This window comes from Vitis riparia, chromosome 15, assembly GCF_004353265.1.
Source record: "Vitis riparia cultivar Riparia Gloire de Montpellier isolate 1030 chromosome 15, EGFV_Vit.rip_1.0, whole genome shotgun sequence".
Taxonomy (NCBI): Eukaryota; Viridiplantae; Streptophyta; class Magnoliopsida; order Vitales; family Vitaceae; genus Vitis; species Vitis riparia.
This window is the reverse complement of record NC_048445.1, coordinates 2,188,469-2,208,570: the sequence shown is the minus strand read 5'-3', so window position 1 is coordinate 2,208,570 and position 20,102 is coordinate 2,188,469. Positions and strand designations below refer to the sequence as shown.

The window sequence follows — 20,102 nt, the reverse complement described above, 5'->3', positions numbered from 1 at the left end:
TGAAATTTTAATGAATTTAAATGAAATTAGATTAAGAAGTAATATGTGTGGAACTTACGACATGTTTATTTGTGTTAGTGATCTTGGATACGTATGCGTTCAAGGTATTATTTTATCACCTTTTATGAAAATCATTAATAAAACATAACATACGGTTAGTCAGATGGAATCGATAGATTTGTGTATTAGATTGCAAATGTAATGTAAAAAGATCAAATAACGTACTTTTAAGACAATAAGTTATCCTATAAACGACGTCGTGTTCATGTGAGTTATAATATTTAGATTATGAGTTATTTTAGAATTCAATCTATTATTAAATTACCAGTTTTCCTAAAAATTTAAGCTTGCAGCATTTGAATTCACTATATGTATAGTAGTGCTCCTTATCACTTCCTCCTTAAGTACAGTCTCATACCTCATACCCGTGGAGAGATTTTAAAGAATTACAAAGGGAGGAAATATACGAAATATAAAAACAAACATGAAAGATATCAAATGAGAAAACAAATATATAAATTATGAATAAGTCATTTGAACGCTTGATTTATCGTTAAGCCAAGTTTTAATATCATATTAAACTATTGAACTACTAATTTATTTATTTTAAATAATATTCTTTTGATGCAAAGCTCAACAAATCATAGGTTCCCATTGGTTGGCATGTAATTACTCTACTATAACGTCCACCCTTTTGTTGGATTTATATGATCCAAGAATCTGTGCTTTGCTGCATAAAGACAATGGATTCAGATCTCTTTTGACTGTCCTTTTTGGGGGAGACCTATACCAAGCGATGCTTGACTTTGACTCCTTTATATGTTTCTTCTTTCTGGTTTCACTCCTGGGGCAGGGCCATCCAGAGGGCACTTTACTATATGTCATGGACATCATGATTCTATGTGTAAGTTCAAGCTTTGTAGAGTCATCAATGGACACCTCTCAATTAAATATACAGAGAATATGATTTTTTTTTTTTTTAAATGTTTTAATCAATTTTGATTTATAATTTTGTGACTAAGATTGATATTTAATGTTTGATGGTCAAAAGACGAGGCATTGATTACATTAAACTATGTCGAGAATTACGAAATTACCAAAAATGGATTCAGTCGGAATCAATATTGAAAAGCAAAATCGATTATTTTGATTCATTTCATTCTTTTGCATTCTACTTCGTGTATTTGTATAAGTTTAATTTATTTATATTTGATTATATATATTTTTAATGTTCGGTAAATATTAAAATAAAAATCTTAAATGATTTATAGAGGAACATAGTGTCTTGAATTTTTTTATTTTTTTTTTATTTTTAATAAAAATGATTATTTTTAATAAAATCCCAAAAGATTTCTGAACAAAATTGATGTTGGATTGGATTTCTGTTTACTCTTTATTTATTTTCTCAGCTACCAAAAGCCCGGATGGTACTATCTATTTTTGGGAAAATGACCAGGGGCCACCCGCCAATAAAAGGACAGTTCTTGAGTGAAAAAATCTGGAGGATGTTGAATTCTGCTCTCACGGACCAATCAGAATTGAGAGTCAGCGAAGACTTCATCAACTTGCTGTAACGTAATCGGCCTTGAGGTGACACACTATCGGTACACGTTAGACTCACACGCCTTTGAAAAATTGAAAAGTCATCTTTTAGCTCAGCACCAAGAACCAACCACCCGCCATATTTCTACGCCACAGGGTCTCTCTCTCGCAGAGACAATGAAGAACCCAAATTTGATGTACGGGAACCGGAACCATGGCTCCGGAGCACGAAGAACGCCGGACCGGCTAACGTACTCGCCTAGTACCGTCGACTACGACGCATCCTCCATCCAGAAGTCGCGTAGCGGCCGGAATCCGATGATGATGGCGGTCAAGTCAGTGGCTGGAGTTTTTGTTTCGTGCTTCACTCCGCCGGAAACAACGAGTTCGAAGAACTTTGGAGATTCTGACGAATTTAGAGCTCCTTCGGGTAAGTATTTAATTTTTTGGTAGAACTGTGGTGAAAATCGGAAGGAAGTGGAAATTCGGAGGCGTCTGGTTGATCAGATGAGAACTTTGTGTGGAGTTGTATTTTGACTTGGTTTTGAGGCTTGGATCTCATGATCTGGCTGTTTCCTTTTTAATTTTCCGTTTGGGAGCTAGAAAGTAAGTAAGAGCGGAAATTTTTAATTTTAACTTTTCATGCTGTTTTAAATGTTTCAAGAATAAAAAAGGAAGTCAGTCAACGAAGGTGAATTGTTGCAATTGAACATGAAAACTATATAGAGAATTTTCCTTTTGTCTGCCCACATTTTCTTTGGAACCAAACATGAACTTTGATACAACGAAGTTCTCAAACTAACCTCAAATTTTTTAATTAAATTTGTAGGATCAAACGCTCCCATAGCTTCAATGGCTATTCTTGAATGCCCTTGATATTATGGGCGGATCTTACGTTAAGAGTGAAATTCCTGAATTATTCTCAAAATCCTACAAGGCCAAGAAATCCTTGGCATCTCGCCCTTAATTTAATCCTTGGAAACTCTAATAATATTTCCTAGCATTTACCTAACTTTTTCTCTGGAGTCCTGAATTTCAAATGATTCCTAAAATGCAAATATGTTAGAATAGGTGACAAAAGAAATGTTTGTAATTTTTTATATTTTTTATATTTTTTTTGTGGGTCAAATTTATTCATGAAAAATAAGATTATCATGACTGGAACCAAAAGTTTACATTGAAGGGGAAAAAAAAGGAACTGGTAAGAAGTTTCTTAAGATCATGTCCAGATTATGTTCAGTTTTCTGGGCTCTGAAGTATGCTTTGGTGATTCACTGCATTTTTGCAGGATGATTACTTTATTTTAGAGGAGGACAAATCTGCTCTTCGTGTTCTTTTCTCATTTTTATATTGCATTTCTATTGAAAATCAGAGTTGCATGCTTGGGGACAATGTTATACCAAAATTCTCTTAAGTTTGCTCATTTCTGAGAAAACTAAGGGAATAAAAACAGAAATGAAAGTTCCACCTTTCTGGTTGCCTGGATCCTAAGAATTAAAGGGCTTAACTATGCCAAGTAATTGTACAAAGTGTACTTGAGCTAAGCAAGGCTATCTTTCCCTCATTTTTAAGAACCCAAATGATGGAAACTAAGGTCTCTTGGCAACAAAATGGAGCATTTGTTTTTATGAAATAGGTATGCAGTGGGAATAAACTATTTGTTTGTATAAATCTTAGTTGCATCCGATGTTTCGCGAGCTGGAAGTGTGAGAAGACGTGTCTCAGGCTCAAGTCAAGGTATCTATGCCAATTCATACAATTCAACACATGGGAGAGAACCTGGGAGTGTGAAATTCACTTTGGAGGAGATCTACAAGGCAACAAGGAATTTCTCCCCTTCTTGGAAGATTGGACAAGGTGGTTTTGGGACAGTCTACAAGGGCAGACTTGAAGATGGAACCCTTGTTGCTGTCAAACGCGCTAAGAAGGTTTTGATGAGTACTATTTCCAGCTGTTTATTTTCTGGCTTTGTTGCAGAGCTCGGAAATAGAAATAAATCAAATGAGGATTAACCATACTTTTACTTCTCTTTGCAGAGTCTGTATGATAAACATTTAGGTGTGGAATTTCAGAGTGAGATCCAGACATTGGCACAGGTCGAGCATTTGAATTTGGTGAGGTTTTATGGGTATTTGGAGCATGGAGATGAAAGAATCGTTGTTGTAGAGTATGTCCCCAATGGAACCCTCAGAGAACACTTGGATTGTGAGTTCTCGGTACCTTACTCTCGGTCTTATTGTCTAGATAAGGCTTGTGAACTTCAATAGTTATATGGTTTAAAGACTAATGCAGGTGTACAAGGCATCATTCTTGATTTTGCTGCACGGCTGGATGTTGCAATTGATGTGGCCCATGCCATCACCTATCTTCACATGTACACAGGTGAGCCTTTGCTGGTGACCCAAGTATTAGTTTCATTAGAATGGGTAATCCTAACTTGCTATTTGTTCCTCTGATATATCTAACTGAATGATATTGCAGATCACCCTATCATCCATAGAGACATTAAGTCTTCCAATATTCTTCTCACCGAAAATCTTCGAGCCAAGGTTGCCGACTTTGGTTTTGCTAGATTGGCAGCTGATACCGAATCAGGTGCCACCCATGTATCTACCCAAGTGAAAGGAACGGCTGGCTACCTAGACCCAGAATATCTGAGAACCTATCAACTCACTGAGAAGAGTGATGTCTACTCATTTGGTGTATTGCTTGTGGAACTAGTCACAGGCAGGCGCCCCATTGAAGCTAAACGGGAACTCCCGGAGCGAATAACTGCCAAATGGGTATGCTTTCTGTTCCCTATCTTCTTTTCCAATTAAGTCTAGATGCGTCTCCATATGATGAAACGAAGTTATTTTGCTTCCATTTCTTATCACCAACCATTTGGTACCCAAATATAGCTACCTTTATCTTCCAGGGAAAGAAATGTTCTTTTCTCTTAATTGGGGAAAGAAATCTTCTTTTCTCTCAATTAAGACTTGGATTGTAATACATGCAGGCCATGAAGAAATTCACCGACGGAGATGCAATTTTTACCTTGGATCCTAGACTGGAAAGGAATGCTGCAAATAACCTAGCACTGGAAAAGATTCTTGAACTAGCATTACAATGTTTGGCTCCACAGAAACAGAACCGACCAAGCATGAGGAGGTGTGCAGAGATCCTTTGGAGTATCCGGAAGGACCACAGGGAACTATCAGCCTCAGACACTCGGTCACTCTCGTCTCATTCCCAGAGGAGTATTCAACTCAGAGAAGGATAAGCAGGTAGGTGAACGGTGTCAGCAAGAGTTGCCATATCGCTGAAGTTGAATTTGTATCAGAGATCAAAACATACAGAGAGGAATCCCGCATGGATTACCATAGATATCCCACATGGATTGCCATGGATCAAAACAGTTCCAGTATTTGAAAGGAGCCATGGAAGCAGCATGCCAATGATCTTGGTAAACAGCCTAAAATTTCACTCCAAGAAGCTTTTTTTTGCTATAAAAATTAGAGTCTCTACATGGAGTTAGCTTTTTTATGTATAGGAAATTCAGTTTTGAAATGGTTTATTGCTTTGCTTCCTCTAGATCCTTGTGTGAGTTTTTCCTTTTCATTTTTCCCTCTTGTGTGAGCTTTAGATATTTTTTCAGAAGATTTTATTTTTATCTATTCGAAACATTGGGATAATGTATTCTTTCTACCATTTTTCACTGTGTCTCAGTGAAAATATCTTATTGTTTACACATGAAGAAAAAAAAAAACATATGGACCATCATCTACTGTCCTTTTTCGGGTTTATTGACCAATCAAATAAATATATATTGAACTTTTCCCACAGGACACAGCTAAATTTTGGAGGCTGCTACTCTCTGTGCAGCAAATCAACAGTCTGTTTTGAGCATAAACGTTGATGTAATGCACTACAAATTTACATGATCAAAACTCTGATCTTCATCCTGATGTTCTACATTCTCTTCTCCCTATATATAACTCTCAGTAACATTTCCGCCCTGGCTTGATTCCTTTTGTCCTAATAGATAAGTAACTTAAAACAGACACATGAATTTACAACGAACTTGGGGGGTCAGAGTTTGTAAACATTCCTCCATCTCCCCCTATGGCTCTCTGGGGATTGAATCCTGGCGAGCTAACTCATAATTTCTATCTGGGGTTCCTTCATCCTCGTTATTTATGTAGTCTGCTTTTGAGCAGAGGAAAAGGAAAGAAGACGTGTATATGCTGACATGCCACATGCTGCACCATTAAATGCAACAAACATGAAAACATGTGAGGGATACCAACAAAACAGAAGAAGAAACAAAAGAAATTTATTTGACATGTCATTTGCTGCAACCATTTTATGCATCAAACATGAGAAAACCCAGACTTCTAATTTCATCATACCTATGCCAAATCCAGTAGCTTTCACTGGTTTCCAGTTTCCAGCTTATGGCAGCCATGGCTAGTGCAACGAAGCCAGCAAGCACAAAACCCCATCGGAAACGTTTTAAAAGTGTCTTGATAAGACTTCGCAGCGAGTCTCTAATAGTTTGCCATCTGCAGTTGACACACACACACACTCGGATATCTTAGACAAGAATTGGGGAACCAATATCTTCTATCATGAGTTAAGGATCATGACCAAACAAGATTCAAGATTTTGATACCCAAAAAAAAAAACAAAAAGAATAAACTTACCTGTGAAGCACATTTACGTGGAATCCTGTTGTAAATGAAAATGACCTAAATTTGGTTGAGAATTCTATCAGCCATCCAACAAGGAGACCCAGAGCCCCAATTGCTATTACAAGAATGATATTAGCAGACCTGCAGATTTTGGCAATGTTTAAAAGGCCATCACAATATCCGAGCATACTCAAACCATAGGTGTCAGTTCTTTGTACCTGGTTGCCTCAGTTGCAGCCATGAGGGCTGTAAGAATTGAAACAGCTGTGTGAATCGTCCTCTTCGAACCTTCATCAATAGCAGCTAGGTACACAAACGTGCTCACCACAGCCATAAATGAGAGCCAGAAGTCCATGAACTGAAACCATCCCCCATTTAACTAATGAGTAATGAATAATATCTTAAAGAAAAGCACATAAGAGGATGTGTATTTGTTCAACATAGAGCAACAAATGCTAATGTTTATAAAGATTTTATCACATTTTCTGATAAGACAACCAATCCCATTGATGCTCCTCTCGAGCTTCAAATGGCTTCCAGGATATCACGTTAAAATGCATAATCCAATGCCAAACTCAATTTCTCAAAATTTTGCTCAAGTTCACAACAATGGTAATAAACATTTCACGGGCTTTTCTTATCTGTAATGCCACTGAGAACAAATAGTCTCACATTAAAAACCATGAACAACAACTCATACCTGTAAGACATGAAAGGATAATGCACACCAGGTGCCCACATCACATGCATGATATAGTCCACTAGAAATCCCACTTGACGTGAAGAGAACCCACTCAGCAAATGCCTGCACAAATCAAATAAATGCATTGTTGACATTAGAGACAAAATAATGGACCACTAGATTCAAGTTGACCCGGTAGCTCAAGTCCATTACTGTATATTTGTTAATCTGTTAACAACTAAATTCGTAACTATGAGAAATTTCCTAGTCATCTCTCAGGTTACCAACAATTTTATTGATCTCCCATAAAGTTTCTGTAATATCATTGACATCTCCTGTCAGCTTCACTACCACAAATAAAAAAATAAGATCACTGGTTTATGCTCATTATCCATTTCACATTTTAAAATAGAGTATATCCAAACCGGGGCCAAAAAGGTCTTTGAGTGGCACTTTAGTGGCCCACTTTTTCTTAGAGGATAGGGAATTGATGCTGACAAAAATAAAATCAGATGTCAAACTTCCAAAACTCATCATATTCTTGTTATTTATCATCATTTGCAGTGAATGGTTGCAAATGATTCTCAGTCCAATCCAAGTGGATTATGAATAGTACCTTCTGGCGAAGAGCCCAATAAGCAGGAAGTACAGCTGCAGCATTTGATGCAATAAGAGAAATTGATTGCCATATGTGCCCTACATAGTGTGCGACAAGTGGATTAGGTAACGTACATTGAAAAGCATTGCACAAGGTCCTCATACCAGGCTTCAGATTGATTGAATGAAACAATAGCCCAAAAAAGAAGATGAACTGCCACAAAGCAAATCCCAAAACCACATGCCTTCTGTAAATGCTTTGAACCCACATATTCAAGAGTGTGATAAGAGCCATGGACCCTTGAAATAGCTGGACCCTTTCTGTTCAAGGATTATCCTTGGGTTCCATTTGGCTTCAGGTTTTGTGTTTGCTTCCCTTTTAATTCAGGGATTTGCAGCTCTTATCATGGATTAGAATCTCTCCGATCCTTACTACCAAAGTAGCCTATCCTTACTACTAAAGTAGACTGTCTAGGAAACTACAAAATTGAGGCATTGATCACAACCTTGCTGGGAATAGTACATGTGGGAAAACAAGTGGAGATTGAAATTTTTCTTAAAATATATTTTTATAGAGAAATCAAGACAGTTTAGTGACCCGCAAGTTGAACGGATTGAAAATATGCTGTTTTGTAACCATTCAGCTTCAATTTTGCAGTTTCCAAAGCATCCCCTGAACTTCCTCTCTAAAAGCAATTACACGTGTGAACAACTGATAGAGAAAAATTTCAGCTTATATAAACAAGAAAGAGATAGAAAAAGTAAACCAAAACATGACCGTGAAGTTGAAATTATTGGTAGTAAAGTTCACCAGAGACCAATTGGAGGACTTTGGCATACATTTCAAAATTGAAATTTTACCTTGATGTGATATGATTTCGACACTACAATCAAAGCCCCCATGGTTCCGATCACATGCACAGTAACTACAGGAAGAAAACACGGAAAAAGAAAAAGTCGAGAAAGTTAAAAAAATTATTTGGAATTTCTATGCAGAGACATCTGAATAATGTTGACCAGAATAAGAACAGTGTGATATATTTAGCCTAGCAAGTAAAGAAACTATAAAGCATGAAAGATGTGCAAATGATGAAGTTTAAAAAGTGGTGGGGTGATAACAAAACCTGTAAAATGTTAATCCACTTGCATCAACAGCAGATTGGCACTGCCCATGAGATGAGCATCTTTTTGGGCATCTTTCCAGTGAAATAGACATAGTAGTTTGAGCTGTGGAAGTGCTGCTTGAAGAATTTAGATACCTCAATCCAAAATTCCATGATCCTTCTCTAACATACAAGATATAAAAATTAACAGATTCTTCACTTGAATTATACAGCATGAAAAACATCGAGCCATCACTGCTGCTTGTTTTATTTGCATAGAAGTAATCCCAAGTATCATGGGTTGGCAATGCACCAAATCTGGCATATATTTCATAATTTATTTTCACATCTGATGTTAGTCGGATGTGGATATTTCCCGCAGCTGCACCATGAGGAACGTCCATAAGAAAATAAGTCCAAGCATCACCAAGCTCTCCCCCATTTGAGTAGTTGCTTAAAAGAGGTTCCAGAGGAAAATTGGCAGAATCTGGAGAAACTTTTTCACTGACTGGCAAATAATAAGATTCAAAAAAGGCAGTTGGATTTCTCCTGAGAACTGTCTGCAGAGAACCATTCTCAGCTTATCAATAAATTATTCCTGCGAATAATTTTCTTGAAGCATCAACAGAAAGAAAAGTTACCAGTAAAAAACAGGGCAATGATTAACTTCATGCACAGAAAACAAATGGCCAAAAAACAGTGGAATCTGCAATAAAAAATTTTATTTGCTTCTGCTTTAGGAATCTTGTAACTTAAACCAAAACTCTAAAAAGTGCACCTTCTTGCTCTTCTAGCAAGAGCTCAAGATAGGACTCGAGAGCTGCCTATGTCACACACCCAAAATTCACCCGTGTGTGTTACATGTCCACCTTTTCATTCTAAGATTTTTACTTACTTTGTTCCCCATGAACACAAGAGTTTAAGTTAAATAATATTCCCTTCATCCAAGAGCTCATATCTTCATAATTAATAAACATGATGAATACAAACCAATCAATCAATGGATTCCACATTGCTGCAGATTTATTTGATAAAAACAGCAGTTAATCAATAGACAGTGGTTCAAACATGAAAAACTGTAGTAATAAACACATATAAGACAACATCCCACCTGAAGCATGTATCTTTCCTGTGTACAGTTTAGCCCAGCTTTTCCCAACGGACATTCGAGTACTTTCCATTCCATGGAATAGCAAACTTTTATTGTTGGATCCTGGCTCCCTCCAATCTCTTTTGACAGATTAACAGGTAAAATAGTAAAATACCAGCGACCAACCTTTGGTGAGCGGATGACCAAAGGAGCCTTATTTATATTAGTGGAATAATCATGCAAATTCGGCAGAGGAATTGTTCCATGCCGAGCAAGACACATTACATTAATTTCACTGACATTCCCAGTGAAATTTGAGGATGTTCCATTGAACCTGACATTCATCACTGTAACAGATAACTGTTCTGGTAGTCCCATTACATCCAAGAAGTAGATTTTGGGTTCACCATCCACATGGCAAGAATTCTCAAAAGAACTTCTGCATGAAATGAAATTTTCTGTGGTTTGGTTGTCAATTGAAAGACTTTCTGTAAAATTGGAGCTGTCAGATAGAACACATGAAAGTGGATTAACTGTTTGGTTGCAGTATTGGCCTGACATTGTTGAAGTTGTACATCCTTCCACACTTACATTGGCGCTGAAGGTGTACGATGATCCTCGACTAATCTGCAACGCCAGATCAGAAATGGCTCTAAAATGTTCAGAAGGTAAAACTCATGTGTCTCAAATCCAAACACCAAGGACACTAATTGAAAAGGAGAAAAAATAAAATAAAATGCAAAGAGCCATCCAGAGAAGGGCTGATTTGGAGATTTAGATTTTCAGTATAATAGGTACAGTGACTTTCGGCAGAAAAAAATGTTAGCAAAAGTGAAGAAATACTGTTGATGAGTGGGAAAAAATCGGGAAAGAAATTTACACCATTTTTTTTAACCAAAATGTGTGCTGTTATGATGGTTAGAATGATATCCTGCTGTTCAATGAAATGGCAAAAAAATCAAGATTAGCTAGTAGTGCATGCCTTGCTGATTTCTAAAATAACGACAAGCAATCAAGACATCCTCCATTTTAGACAACAATAGAGTTTAATCCTAATAAAATGTCAGCCTTCCGTTTTAAACACACAGATCCAATTCCATTGAAAGCAAGGAAATATATTCCCAAATGACAAAAAAAATTCAAGTACTAGAGGTAACGGTGCATACCATCTTTGATTGTGTCCTCATAGGTCCAATGCCATTGAAAACACCAAAATACCAGACCCCTGGAGAAATCTGAATAATTTTTTGTAAGTTGGACTCTAATAACTGTTATCAACCAGACAACTAAGATAGAAATAAAGATAAGGAAAACGGTAATGAAATATCCTATGAGCCAAAATGTAAAAGGCTTTGATAACAGTCGTGGCAACAGATTATGTCAAGAAAGAAATACTGATATTCTGAAACACTTGCATAAGAAAGAAAAAGGGAAGATGAAGAATGACATTTGCATAAAATTAGAGAGGCATTTACAGTAATTCTCAAAAACCTGCTCATTTGTCAATCTTGTCGTTATATTTTTCTGCATAGGATAGCACTGCTCTGTATTTTGAAGACCTCCCGTCACTCCAAAAGATCCATTAGAGAGAGTACCTAACACTAGAACAGCAGAAGAACCTTTGTGAACTGCTTACAATCATAATTTCATTGCACTGGAACAAGAATAAGGATAACCATTGAACCAAAATTTGAAACAAATGCAAAACCAAAAGCAGAAGCAGGCATTATGGAACATTGTAACCAGAGCATGTTTAAGATTGATCAAAGCACAAGTAAGTTTATGAAAATTTCAACACAATAAGAAGAATTTGTTGAGGGTTTTGATGCACTTTTTATGAGAAAAGAAAATCAATTTTAAGAAGTTGGGATGTTATCAAGCCCATCACTTACCAAATTCTTTTCTGAGCAAGCAATGATTACAAGTATGATTTTCAGAAAACATAACCCTATATGTAGCAGAATTGCAAAACACGATTCCAGTAATGCCTGAAATAATTTGGACAAAGCTGAGTTAAGTTGAGGTTATCCGGCAATTTCTACCTAAATCTTTTACTGTAGTGTTTGAGACATCCGGCAGTGGGGGGCTACCATTTCGGAAGCATATCATTGGCACTGTGCTTTTAAGAATCTTTCCTATGCTTTCAGTATCCTGCAGACAAATTGAACCATGAGAAGAAAGGGGAAGCAAAAAAATTCAAGATCAATTAACGGCAGTAAAAGGTGATGCAATTCCCATTTTAGGGGCAAACCACAGTGCCTGACGTGAGCTTATTATCAGGTTTTCAAAAATAAAGGTAATGCAAAGAACTTCCAATTCATCAACATCAAATCTTAAATTCCATTTATAAAAGAACCCTTTAACCGGCACCAACAAAGAGCATGACATTCTTAAATACCACACATTTCAAAGAGTTCAATAAGCATACTTACAATGTCCACATCTGACTCTAATGCAATTGACATTGAAGAGAACCACAGCGGCAACTCAACTGCAACAAGGCAAAGAAGAGTAAGATAATGTATGATCAAACACAATGACTCCTTAAGATTTCCACAAGGCAGAGAACTACCAAAGCTAGATAGATGAGATACAATGAAGTTCATCACAAAACTGCAACATGGTCACTAAAACTCCCACATTTGAAATATTGTATTTAAAGCATCAAAAGGAATGAAGATAGCACAACTTCATTTCCATTACTACGGGATACTAATCTTGTTCTTTTACATGAAGATGGATCCAAAGGAAATTTAAACATACCATTCATGTATTTTTCTCACAAAAAGGTATGTGATACAACTCGCTCTCAATCAGTCTACAGCACTAATCAAGATGAAATTAGTCTTAAAAAGGCATATGTACAACTGGTTCTTAATCAATCAACAGTACTAATCAAGTTTGACCATAAACAACAAAGTAAAACAAACGGAAAACAGAAGTTAATATCACTTCCGATTACGTGATAAATCCAAAATTTTTGTTGAGAAAGAGATGGATTCAACCAGGACCCAATAACCAGAACACCTCAAATCCTTAAGTCAACTCCAGAAACAAAGTATGTTTCCATGAACATTTTTTTACTCCTCTTATATAATCATTATGAATTTTAAACACTAAAAACAACCTATACATCATGGATGAATACTTCAAGCAATACATAAACAACCCAAAAAATGAAATTCAGTAGGATCACTCAATCAGGAATTAAACTAATTCCATAAATTCCTTCAAATAAATCCATTGATCATAAGACCCAAACATCCTTCAAAAACCAAAAAAAAATCAAACAAATTCATTAAAGCAACACTCGATCACTTCGATAAATTACATAAATTCCTTCAACGAGTTCGAATTTTGCCATGACCTAGCAAACACGACAACCCAAATCCCTTCCAAAAATAAAAACAAATAATTAAAAAAAAATCAACTCATTAATTACCCAATCACTAGTACGAATTCCAAGAATTAATTCCTCCAAGAAAGTATATACTCTGACCAACACCCATCAAATAAAATCAATTGATCAAGCAAATTCTCAAAAGGGCTGCTGCTAATAAACTAACCCACCTCTGATATAGCGCCATTCGTAGGGTTTAAGCTTGGTTTTAGAGTAACTGATGCTGGAAACAGAGAACGAATTGTAGGAACCGTACTCTTCGTACGAAAAACAGAAGCAAAGAAAACATGTAATGAAAAGAAAAAGATTCATATAACAACTACACAGAATCGAATTCCTGAACATGATTGAGGATGATTCTCAGCACAGAATAAACATGGGTTTTTTTTTTTGTTAAAAGGGATTAAAAAACATCATCCCACATTGCTTATATATTTCCATATATAAAATTAAACAACTTGAGAAAAATCTAAATGTTGACTCCTGCTCGTCAAGCTTGACGCCGAGAGAAACGAAGAGGGAGGGAGGGAGTGCGAGAGCGTAGGCTTCACGGCTCAGTTATTGAGAAAGGAGAGACTGGAGCGTGTCGCCACTTGCTTGATGAGTGAACAGCATTCAAGACTTTGGTGTGTTAGGTTCAACTTTAGAAATTAACTACTACTAATATTTATTATACTATGATTGAATCTTTGTTTTTGTTTTTTGTTTTTTGTTTTTTTTTTTTCTTTTTGGGGGGTGTGGAGGGGCGTTGGGAAATGGGTAGTTATTTAGTTGTTTAATCCATAATTGGGATTTAGTTTTGGATGAGAGGCTAATATTTGTGAAATTGGTTATTTGATGTAACAATTGCCTATTTATATTTTTATAAAGTTGCATTTAATTTAGGAAAGTAATTTAAAAAAGTTAAGAGTAAACAAATAATTATGAAGAGATAGTTATAGAAAAATTAAGAAAAAAAAAAGAGAAAAGTGGGATTTGACTCGTTAATTTGAAAGTATATGGAAAAAAATGTCAAATTTTATAGGGGAAATTATGTTAACATGCAATATTTAGGTTATGTTTTGTTCCAATAAATATTGAAAAAAATAAATAAATGTAAAGAAAAATTATTTTCATGTTTGGTTGTCTTATAAAAAATATAGAATAAAATCAAATATAAATAAAACTGTTTATAAAATTATATATTTTTAATTTATTTATTGATGAGTTAAAATAAGTAAAATGAATTTGAAGTAACAAATAAAAATAATTTATTGATTTTTAATTTATTTTTTTATTTTCCATCACTTTTATTTTCTTTTATTTTTCCTTTGTATTTTCCTTTAAATTTTATGAGAATCAAACATAGCTATGCAAAATATGAATGAAAATATAATTTGAAAAAGTTATTTTAATGGAAAGTGCATTTTTGAAAAATAATTCACATTATTTGGGTACGCATGACAACTCATACATCCGTATAAGGATGTTTTCGGGTAATGTGAGATAAACAATATTTTAATGCATGATATGATAATTATTTTACCAAAAAATCCATTTCCTGTGAAAATTGTTAAAAAATATGAGAATTTATCGCGAACTTGTGGATGATTATCCGATGTATATCTATTTGTGGCTCCCTATAAAAGGAAGATACCTCTAAATCTATTATATTATCTTCCTATATTCTAATTTATCTTTTTTGCTTTTTTCTTCTCTTACTTTATTTTACAACAAAAATAACTTTTTTAGGTTCTATATTTATTCATATACTTTATTTTATTGCTATTCAATATTCCTAAGGATGTTTATTTATGAAGAAAAAAAAAACAAGTATGACTATTAAAGAAAAAAAATAAAACTAAAAAGGAAATGGATTATTTACAATTAAGCATCCAATATTTACTTGTGAATTGACAGTATTGATATAACAAGTAAAATTTGAAATTTATAAAACAAAAAAGCGTTCAAATAATTAAAATTTGGAATCAATAACCCCTTTTAAATGCTAAATCAATGAAAAGATGATCTCTAAATACAAATAAAATATACAAATAATTTAGTATTTTAAACAAAGAAAAGGAATCATAAAATTGTTAAATGAGGTTAAAAAAACATTATTACTATTATATGTTTTATTACTATTCTTAAAATTTGAAATATATTTTTTATTTTACTTGGATGGATGTGAAAATGATTTCAAATATTTGTTATTTAATTTCAATTTATTAAAAAAAAAAAATATAAACAATATGAAAATATATAACATTTCAAATATTTTTTTATAATATATATATAAATTTAATTTCACATCTAAAATCCATGACAGCTTGGACGTGTTTGGTGGTAACTGGTAAGAAGAAATAGGGGAAAAGGGGGAAAGAAAACATTGAAATTGTTAGGGAAGATAGTTGCCCTCAACAAATTGTTCCTCACCCAAACAGCGCCTTGGAATTTTATCATGCGATCATGATGATCTCATCGGCGAACAACGATCAGAATGCAAAGTCAAACGTACACTTCAATGCGCCTAAACTTCACCCTTTCAACAGGGTCCAGTTTTAGAGAGAAAGCCAGAGGAGAGTGTTTAGAGAGAGATGAGTGTGATCGATTTGATCGAGCGCGTCGATGCGATCTGCAGAAGATACGAGAAGTACGATCTCGACAACCACAATGAAGCTCTGGGATCTCAATACGACGTCGTCGAGGCCGGCATCGAAGCCTCTCTCCAGGTCTCTCTCCGTATTTGTATGTCGAAGAGTTCTGTGTTGAATGGCCAGTTGTGTGTGTGTGTGTTTTTTTTCTAGGTATCGAATTCCCTCTGTTTGGTTGTCGAGAAAAAGGAAAGAAAAGGAAGGAAAATCATCCAAATACACGAAATAGTTGTATTAGGCTTCAGTTCGATGGAGGTTGTTGTTTAATTAATGCATGATTGAAAAATCAAAAGCATTCACGATTAATTTTCATGCATTTTCTACGCAAACAGCCGGAACATTTTCCTTCTAAATCAACCAATTAAAGGGGAATACTTGTATTAGGGTTCAGTTGCATGAAGCTCGCTGTTTAAATAATGAATAACGTATGATTAAAAAACTTTCACTTTTTTTTTTTGGTTGCGTTGTTTGCCTATATTTTCTCCGGTAGCAAACCCTGCATTTTCCTTTCTAATATTTGTTTTTAGTTTCGGAATTCCGCAGAAATTGGAGGCTGCAACAACGGAGGAAGACAGGGCTTTTGATGTCGCAATGAAGGCCGACGTTCAACAAACTAAGGCCTATTTGCTAGAGGAGGTTTCCGAATTGCAGAAACTTACTCTTGAAAGGGTGAATTTTGTGTTTGCCCAACATTTAATGCTACAAATTCGTGATCTTAAATGGGACCATGATGGAAAATTGAAGTATGGGAGTTTGTGATTTCAAATTTTGTTGTCATCAAGACCACTATTTTAATGTAACTACTCAATTCATGATGATGGATAATTTACTAGATTATATTCAGATTGCAAGGAGATATTCCATTTCCGTCAGTTAATCAAACATGCCATAGAACTTTATGCTTAGGAATTTGGGAAGCAAAGATTCACTGCAATGGGCTGAATCAAATGCTTAGATGGGCCAACCTTTTCGTTTTCTCAAAACAATAGAGTGAGTTTTCCTTTAAACCATTTCCTCAGCATAGGACTATAAGGTTCATTGAGCTTTTATGTCTAGTTTATAGAATCTTCTGTGTATCATGTCCATTTTTAGTAGACTTTTTTTTATTAAAAAAAATTACTAGTTATAGTAAGTCTATTCCGAAGTATCTACAGAAATTCTTGCAATTGGAAGATTCTTATCGCAATCTTTTGTTTTTCACTTTTTGCTTACTGATGCATGTGATATGCATACTAATTTTAGCTGACTTCTATTCATTGGTAATGATTTTGCTGATGTTGACCATCATTTGTAGGTCAATTTGCTTTCAAAAGAAGAGTTTGCGGCTCAAAATAATTTAATATCTATGCTAAAAGAGAGGATTGAAGCAATTTCAGATGGGATTGCAAGGGGGGCTAAACAAACTGGCGGGTGGGCAACTTCAGCATCGCATGGAGGAATTAAAATTGGCTCAACTTCAGGTGATCAATCACAAGTCGTACCAATCCATGCATAGTCACTCAAAGTTCTTATAGAAAAAAGATTTGGTGACTGTGCAATTGTGTTCTCAAATTATAACAGATAAGATATTTGGCAGTAATTACTGTCAGCAAACTGAAGAGTCTATCCGATTTAGGCAGGGAAATGAAATGCAGAAAATGAAACAGGCAAGTGTGTTCTTTCTTTTGATCTTGTTTTTTGTGCATATGTCATTTTATCTTCAAGATGTTAGAACATATTGTGTGGGGAAGCTTTTGCTGCCACTGTGTTTCCTTTCATGCTTTCTTTTATATTAGCTAGCCTTTAATAAGCTGACTAGCTGCTCAATTAATTGAAATGAAAAGCACTTCTCTGTTCAAGTTAAGTGGGTATTGAGAACTATTTTCAGAACTAGAAATGCCTTAAGGACAACAGAAACCATTGACAGAAGTTTATGTTTGGGGGTGGTTTTTAATTTGTTTATTCTACCATGTGAAGTTTCCTACAGGGAAGAGACAAAAAAGGTTCCCCTTCCTGCATAAGCTTAGAGATAAAAGTCATTTTAAATGGCCTTTTGATTTATGCTGATTGCCAATATAAGTAAATCCAAGTGGCATTTCAACAAGAGAATGCTTCTTTTTAATTAGTAAAATTAATTTATTTTATTCAGTGTCAAAAGTTTAGGGCTTTACTATTGTGTTGTATCGGTTCTTATCGTTTAACACATTGCAATTGAATTATTGACTGAAAAAATTGGCTTTTATTTGGTAAACTGCATGTGGGCGAAAATCTTTAGGTACAGTAGTGATAAAGGTTTGTACTCAAGCTGTATATAGAACTTAACATTTTTTAACAGTACCTCAATTTTGATGCATGTATAGGTTTAGTGGTGTGGAAGAAGTAGTAATGTTCAATATTCTCTGTCATCTCTGAATGTTCATAATGCATGGGTTGTGACTGACCTAAAAATTCTGACAATGATTTGATTTAATATTCTGCAGGATTAAGGTTTGGATGTGATAGCAAGAGATTTGGACACATCGAAAAACATGGCTCTTGATGTGAATGAGGTATGCTCTATTCTGTCCTCTGACTTCTGTGATATCAAATGTAACCAAAACAATGCTGCTGCTGCTTTACCAGCTGGGATGCTGGCATTAGTTTGTTATTAAGTTGCCTATCCAATAAAAAAATTAAATAAAAGAAATTAAAATTATGGAGTGAATTCTAACCTTCAAAAATGCCAAAGTGAGACATGAGAACATTGTAACCGAAGTAAAGCTGATTTTTCAGGAGAGCTTAATAGTATTTTCTACCTCACCAAACCCGCCACCCACACACGCACCGCAATATTTTTGCCTTCAACTAAATGTATTTTGCATGGATGTGTTGGATTTGCTCTGCAGCATAGGTCCAGTCGCAACTTCTTCATTGATATCATCCCATGATGTATGATTCTCGGAGTCGCTTCCTATGTATGGTAGTAAGGTCCTTTTCTAACCATATTAACTTTTCGTCAACAACTCCTATTGCTTACTCCATACCAATGCAAAATTGTTTGAAAAGAATTTGATGGTCTTTCGCCCTGGGAACATAAAAATCGAAAGACTTCTTGTTTAGCATGAGCATGTTCCCAGACAATGTTCTTCCTTGAGATCAATTTCCCTTGATTTGATCCTTTAGAACAGAGTCTTGGGAACCATCAAAAATCGAATCAATGCTATTTCCTGATTGTAAAAATTTTGTCATATTTTCGAAATTACAAATCAAAGTCGGTACTCGTGTTTTTCCTGGTCTTGTTATCCCCTTTAGGCCTGCCCTTTTGTGTACACACCACCTGCTAAGTAAACAAAAATGGAGATGAATTTCTAACATATTCAGAGCTTCTCTTTTGCAGTGTATGAAGTAGTGAGATCAGTTTCAAGCTACAACATCAGATTTGTCTACACTTTTGGTATGGTTTCTGCAGCTTGAGGAATCTCTTTGTGCATGTGATTGCACCTTCTTTCTGCCGCTCTGATATTCAAAGTTCTGCAGCTCTCTCTAAATGCAGCTCTGATATTCGAAGTTTTGCAGCTGGTTTTATTTTCTCTCTTCTGCTGTTTCTCTTTGGCTCTAGCAAATGGAGCAGTGGAAACGTCCAAACTTTGTGTATCAAAATATCCTACTCCGGTTGAAATTTTGAAGTCATATATTATGAAAAGCCAAAGTAATTCTCGTATTTTTCATCTCTAATGAAAAAAAAAAAACACGATAAATTAATTATTGCAAATAAATTTTGTAAGTTGATACAAATTTAGAAACCGAATATTGAAATTATGGTTTAGTGTATATTTCAAAAATCATATTATGAAATTATGAATTTTAATTTTTATAAAATAAAAAGAAAATTATTTTTTAAATAAATAAAATGGGTTATTTAAATAATAGTTTAAAAAATGACCAATGTGGGGTTTTTATGATTTTTAATCAAATAATATTCAAGGGCAAAAATAGAGAGGGAAGGAGGGGGAAATTTTTTTATGTTAGATTTCTTGGGATTAAATATTTTCTTTTAAAAAAGGAATTATATATATGCTTTTAAAGGAGTGTGAATTGTACTAACAAAATGCGTGTTCCATCGGGAACCTTTTTTATTTATTTAACTTTGTACTCGTAGCACACGCCACGTGGGCTAAGTATGCAAAATTGAAAAGGGCAGTTTAAGCAACTTAAAAGAAGATAGTAATATCGTATCGCGCGTGACGTGAGTTGACTTCTGGCATCATACGGAATTGTCGAATTCAATGGTATAACTTATGAGCAGTCAAAGTTGTATAAATTCTTCGTAACTTAGTAAATTTTTAGTGTCTTCTTTGGACAAAATTTGGGATTAAAACCCACCACCAATTATCCAATGCCACTTGTACCCTGAGGTTTCTTTA

At 34.9% G+C, this 20,102-nt stretch overlaps 3 protein-coding genes across 8 annotated transcripts; 2 read left to right on the top strand and 1 right to left on the bottom strand.

The window, feature by feature from the left end:
• Positions 1-1,665: 1,665 nt before the first annotated feature.
• LOC117932125 (calmodulin-binding receptor-like cytoplasmic kinase 2) lies at positions 1,666-5,249 on the top strand. The gene is made up of 6 exons (XM_034853182.1): positions 1,666-1,972; positions 3,220-3,470; positions 3,579-3,747; positions 3,835-3,924; positions 4,024-4,325; positions 4,541-5,249. Exons 1-6 carry the CDS (start codon positions 1,720-1,722, stop codon positions 4,802-4,804), a joined length of 1,329 nt encoding a protein of 442 aa, XP_034709073.1. The 5' UTR covers positions 1,666-1,719; the 3' UTR covers positions 4,805-5,249.
• A 65-nt stretch (positions 5,250-5,314) lies between these two features.
• On the bottom strand, positions 5,315-13,658 carry LOC117932124. Of its 2 annotated transcripts, none has more exons than XM_034853179.1 (14): positions 13,258-13,658; positions 12,120-12,178; positions 11,730-11,838; positions 11,163-11,288; positions 10,854-10,912; positions 9,709-10,314; positions 8,619-9,157; positions 8,356-8,420; positions 7,514-7,593; positions 6,916-7,020; positions 6,434-6,573; positions 6,228-6,356; positions 5,934-6,086; positions 5,315-5,783 (listed from the first exon to the last, which is right to left on the bottom strand). In XM_034853179.1, exons 1-14 carry the CDS (start codon positions 13,430-13,432, stop codon positions 5,645-5,647), a joined length of 2,484 nt encoding a protein of 827 aa, XP_034709070.1. In that variant the 5' UTR covers positions 13,433-13,658; the 3' UTR covers positions 5,315-5,644. The 2 variants fall into 2 exon arrangements, with proteins under 2 accessions (XP_034709070.1, XP_034709071.1); XM_034853180.1 differs by having other exon boundaries at positions 10,854-10,922; positions 11,179-11,288; positions 13,258-13,657.
• A 1,786-nt stretch (positions 13,659-15,444) lies between these two features.
• On the top strand, positions 15,445-19,399 carry LOC117931721 (syntaxin-71-like). 5 transcript variants are annotated; one of them, XM_034852761.1, is made up of 7 exons: positions 15,445-15,798; positions 16,248-16,389; positions 17,015-17,180; positions 17,281-17,366; positions 18,180-18,248; positions 18,585-18,666; positions 19,076-19,399. In XM_034852761.1, exons 1-5 carry the CDS (start codon positions 15,695-15,697, stop codon positions 18,183-18,185), a joined length of 504 nt encoding a protein of 167 aa, XP_034708652.1. In that variant the 5' UTR covers positions 15,445-15,694; the 3' UTR covers positions 18,186-18,248; positions 18,585-18,666; positions 19,076-19,399. The 5 variants fall into 5 exon arrangements, with proteins under 5 accessions (XP_034708652.1, XP_034708650.1, XP_034708648.1 ...); XM_034852759.1 differs by having other exon boundaries at positions 15,447-15,798; positions 16,264-16,389; positions 18,590-18,666; XM_034852757.1 differs by having other exon boundaries at positions 15,447-15,798; positions 16,264-16,389; positions 18,585-18,658.
• The last annotated feature ends 703 nt before the right edge of the window (positions 19,400-20,102 follow it).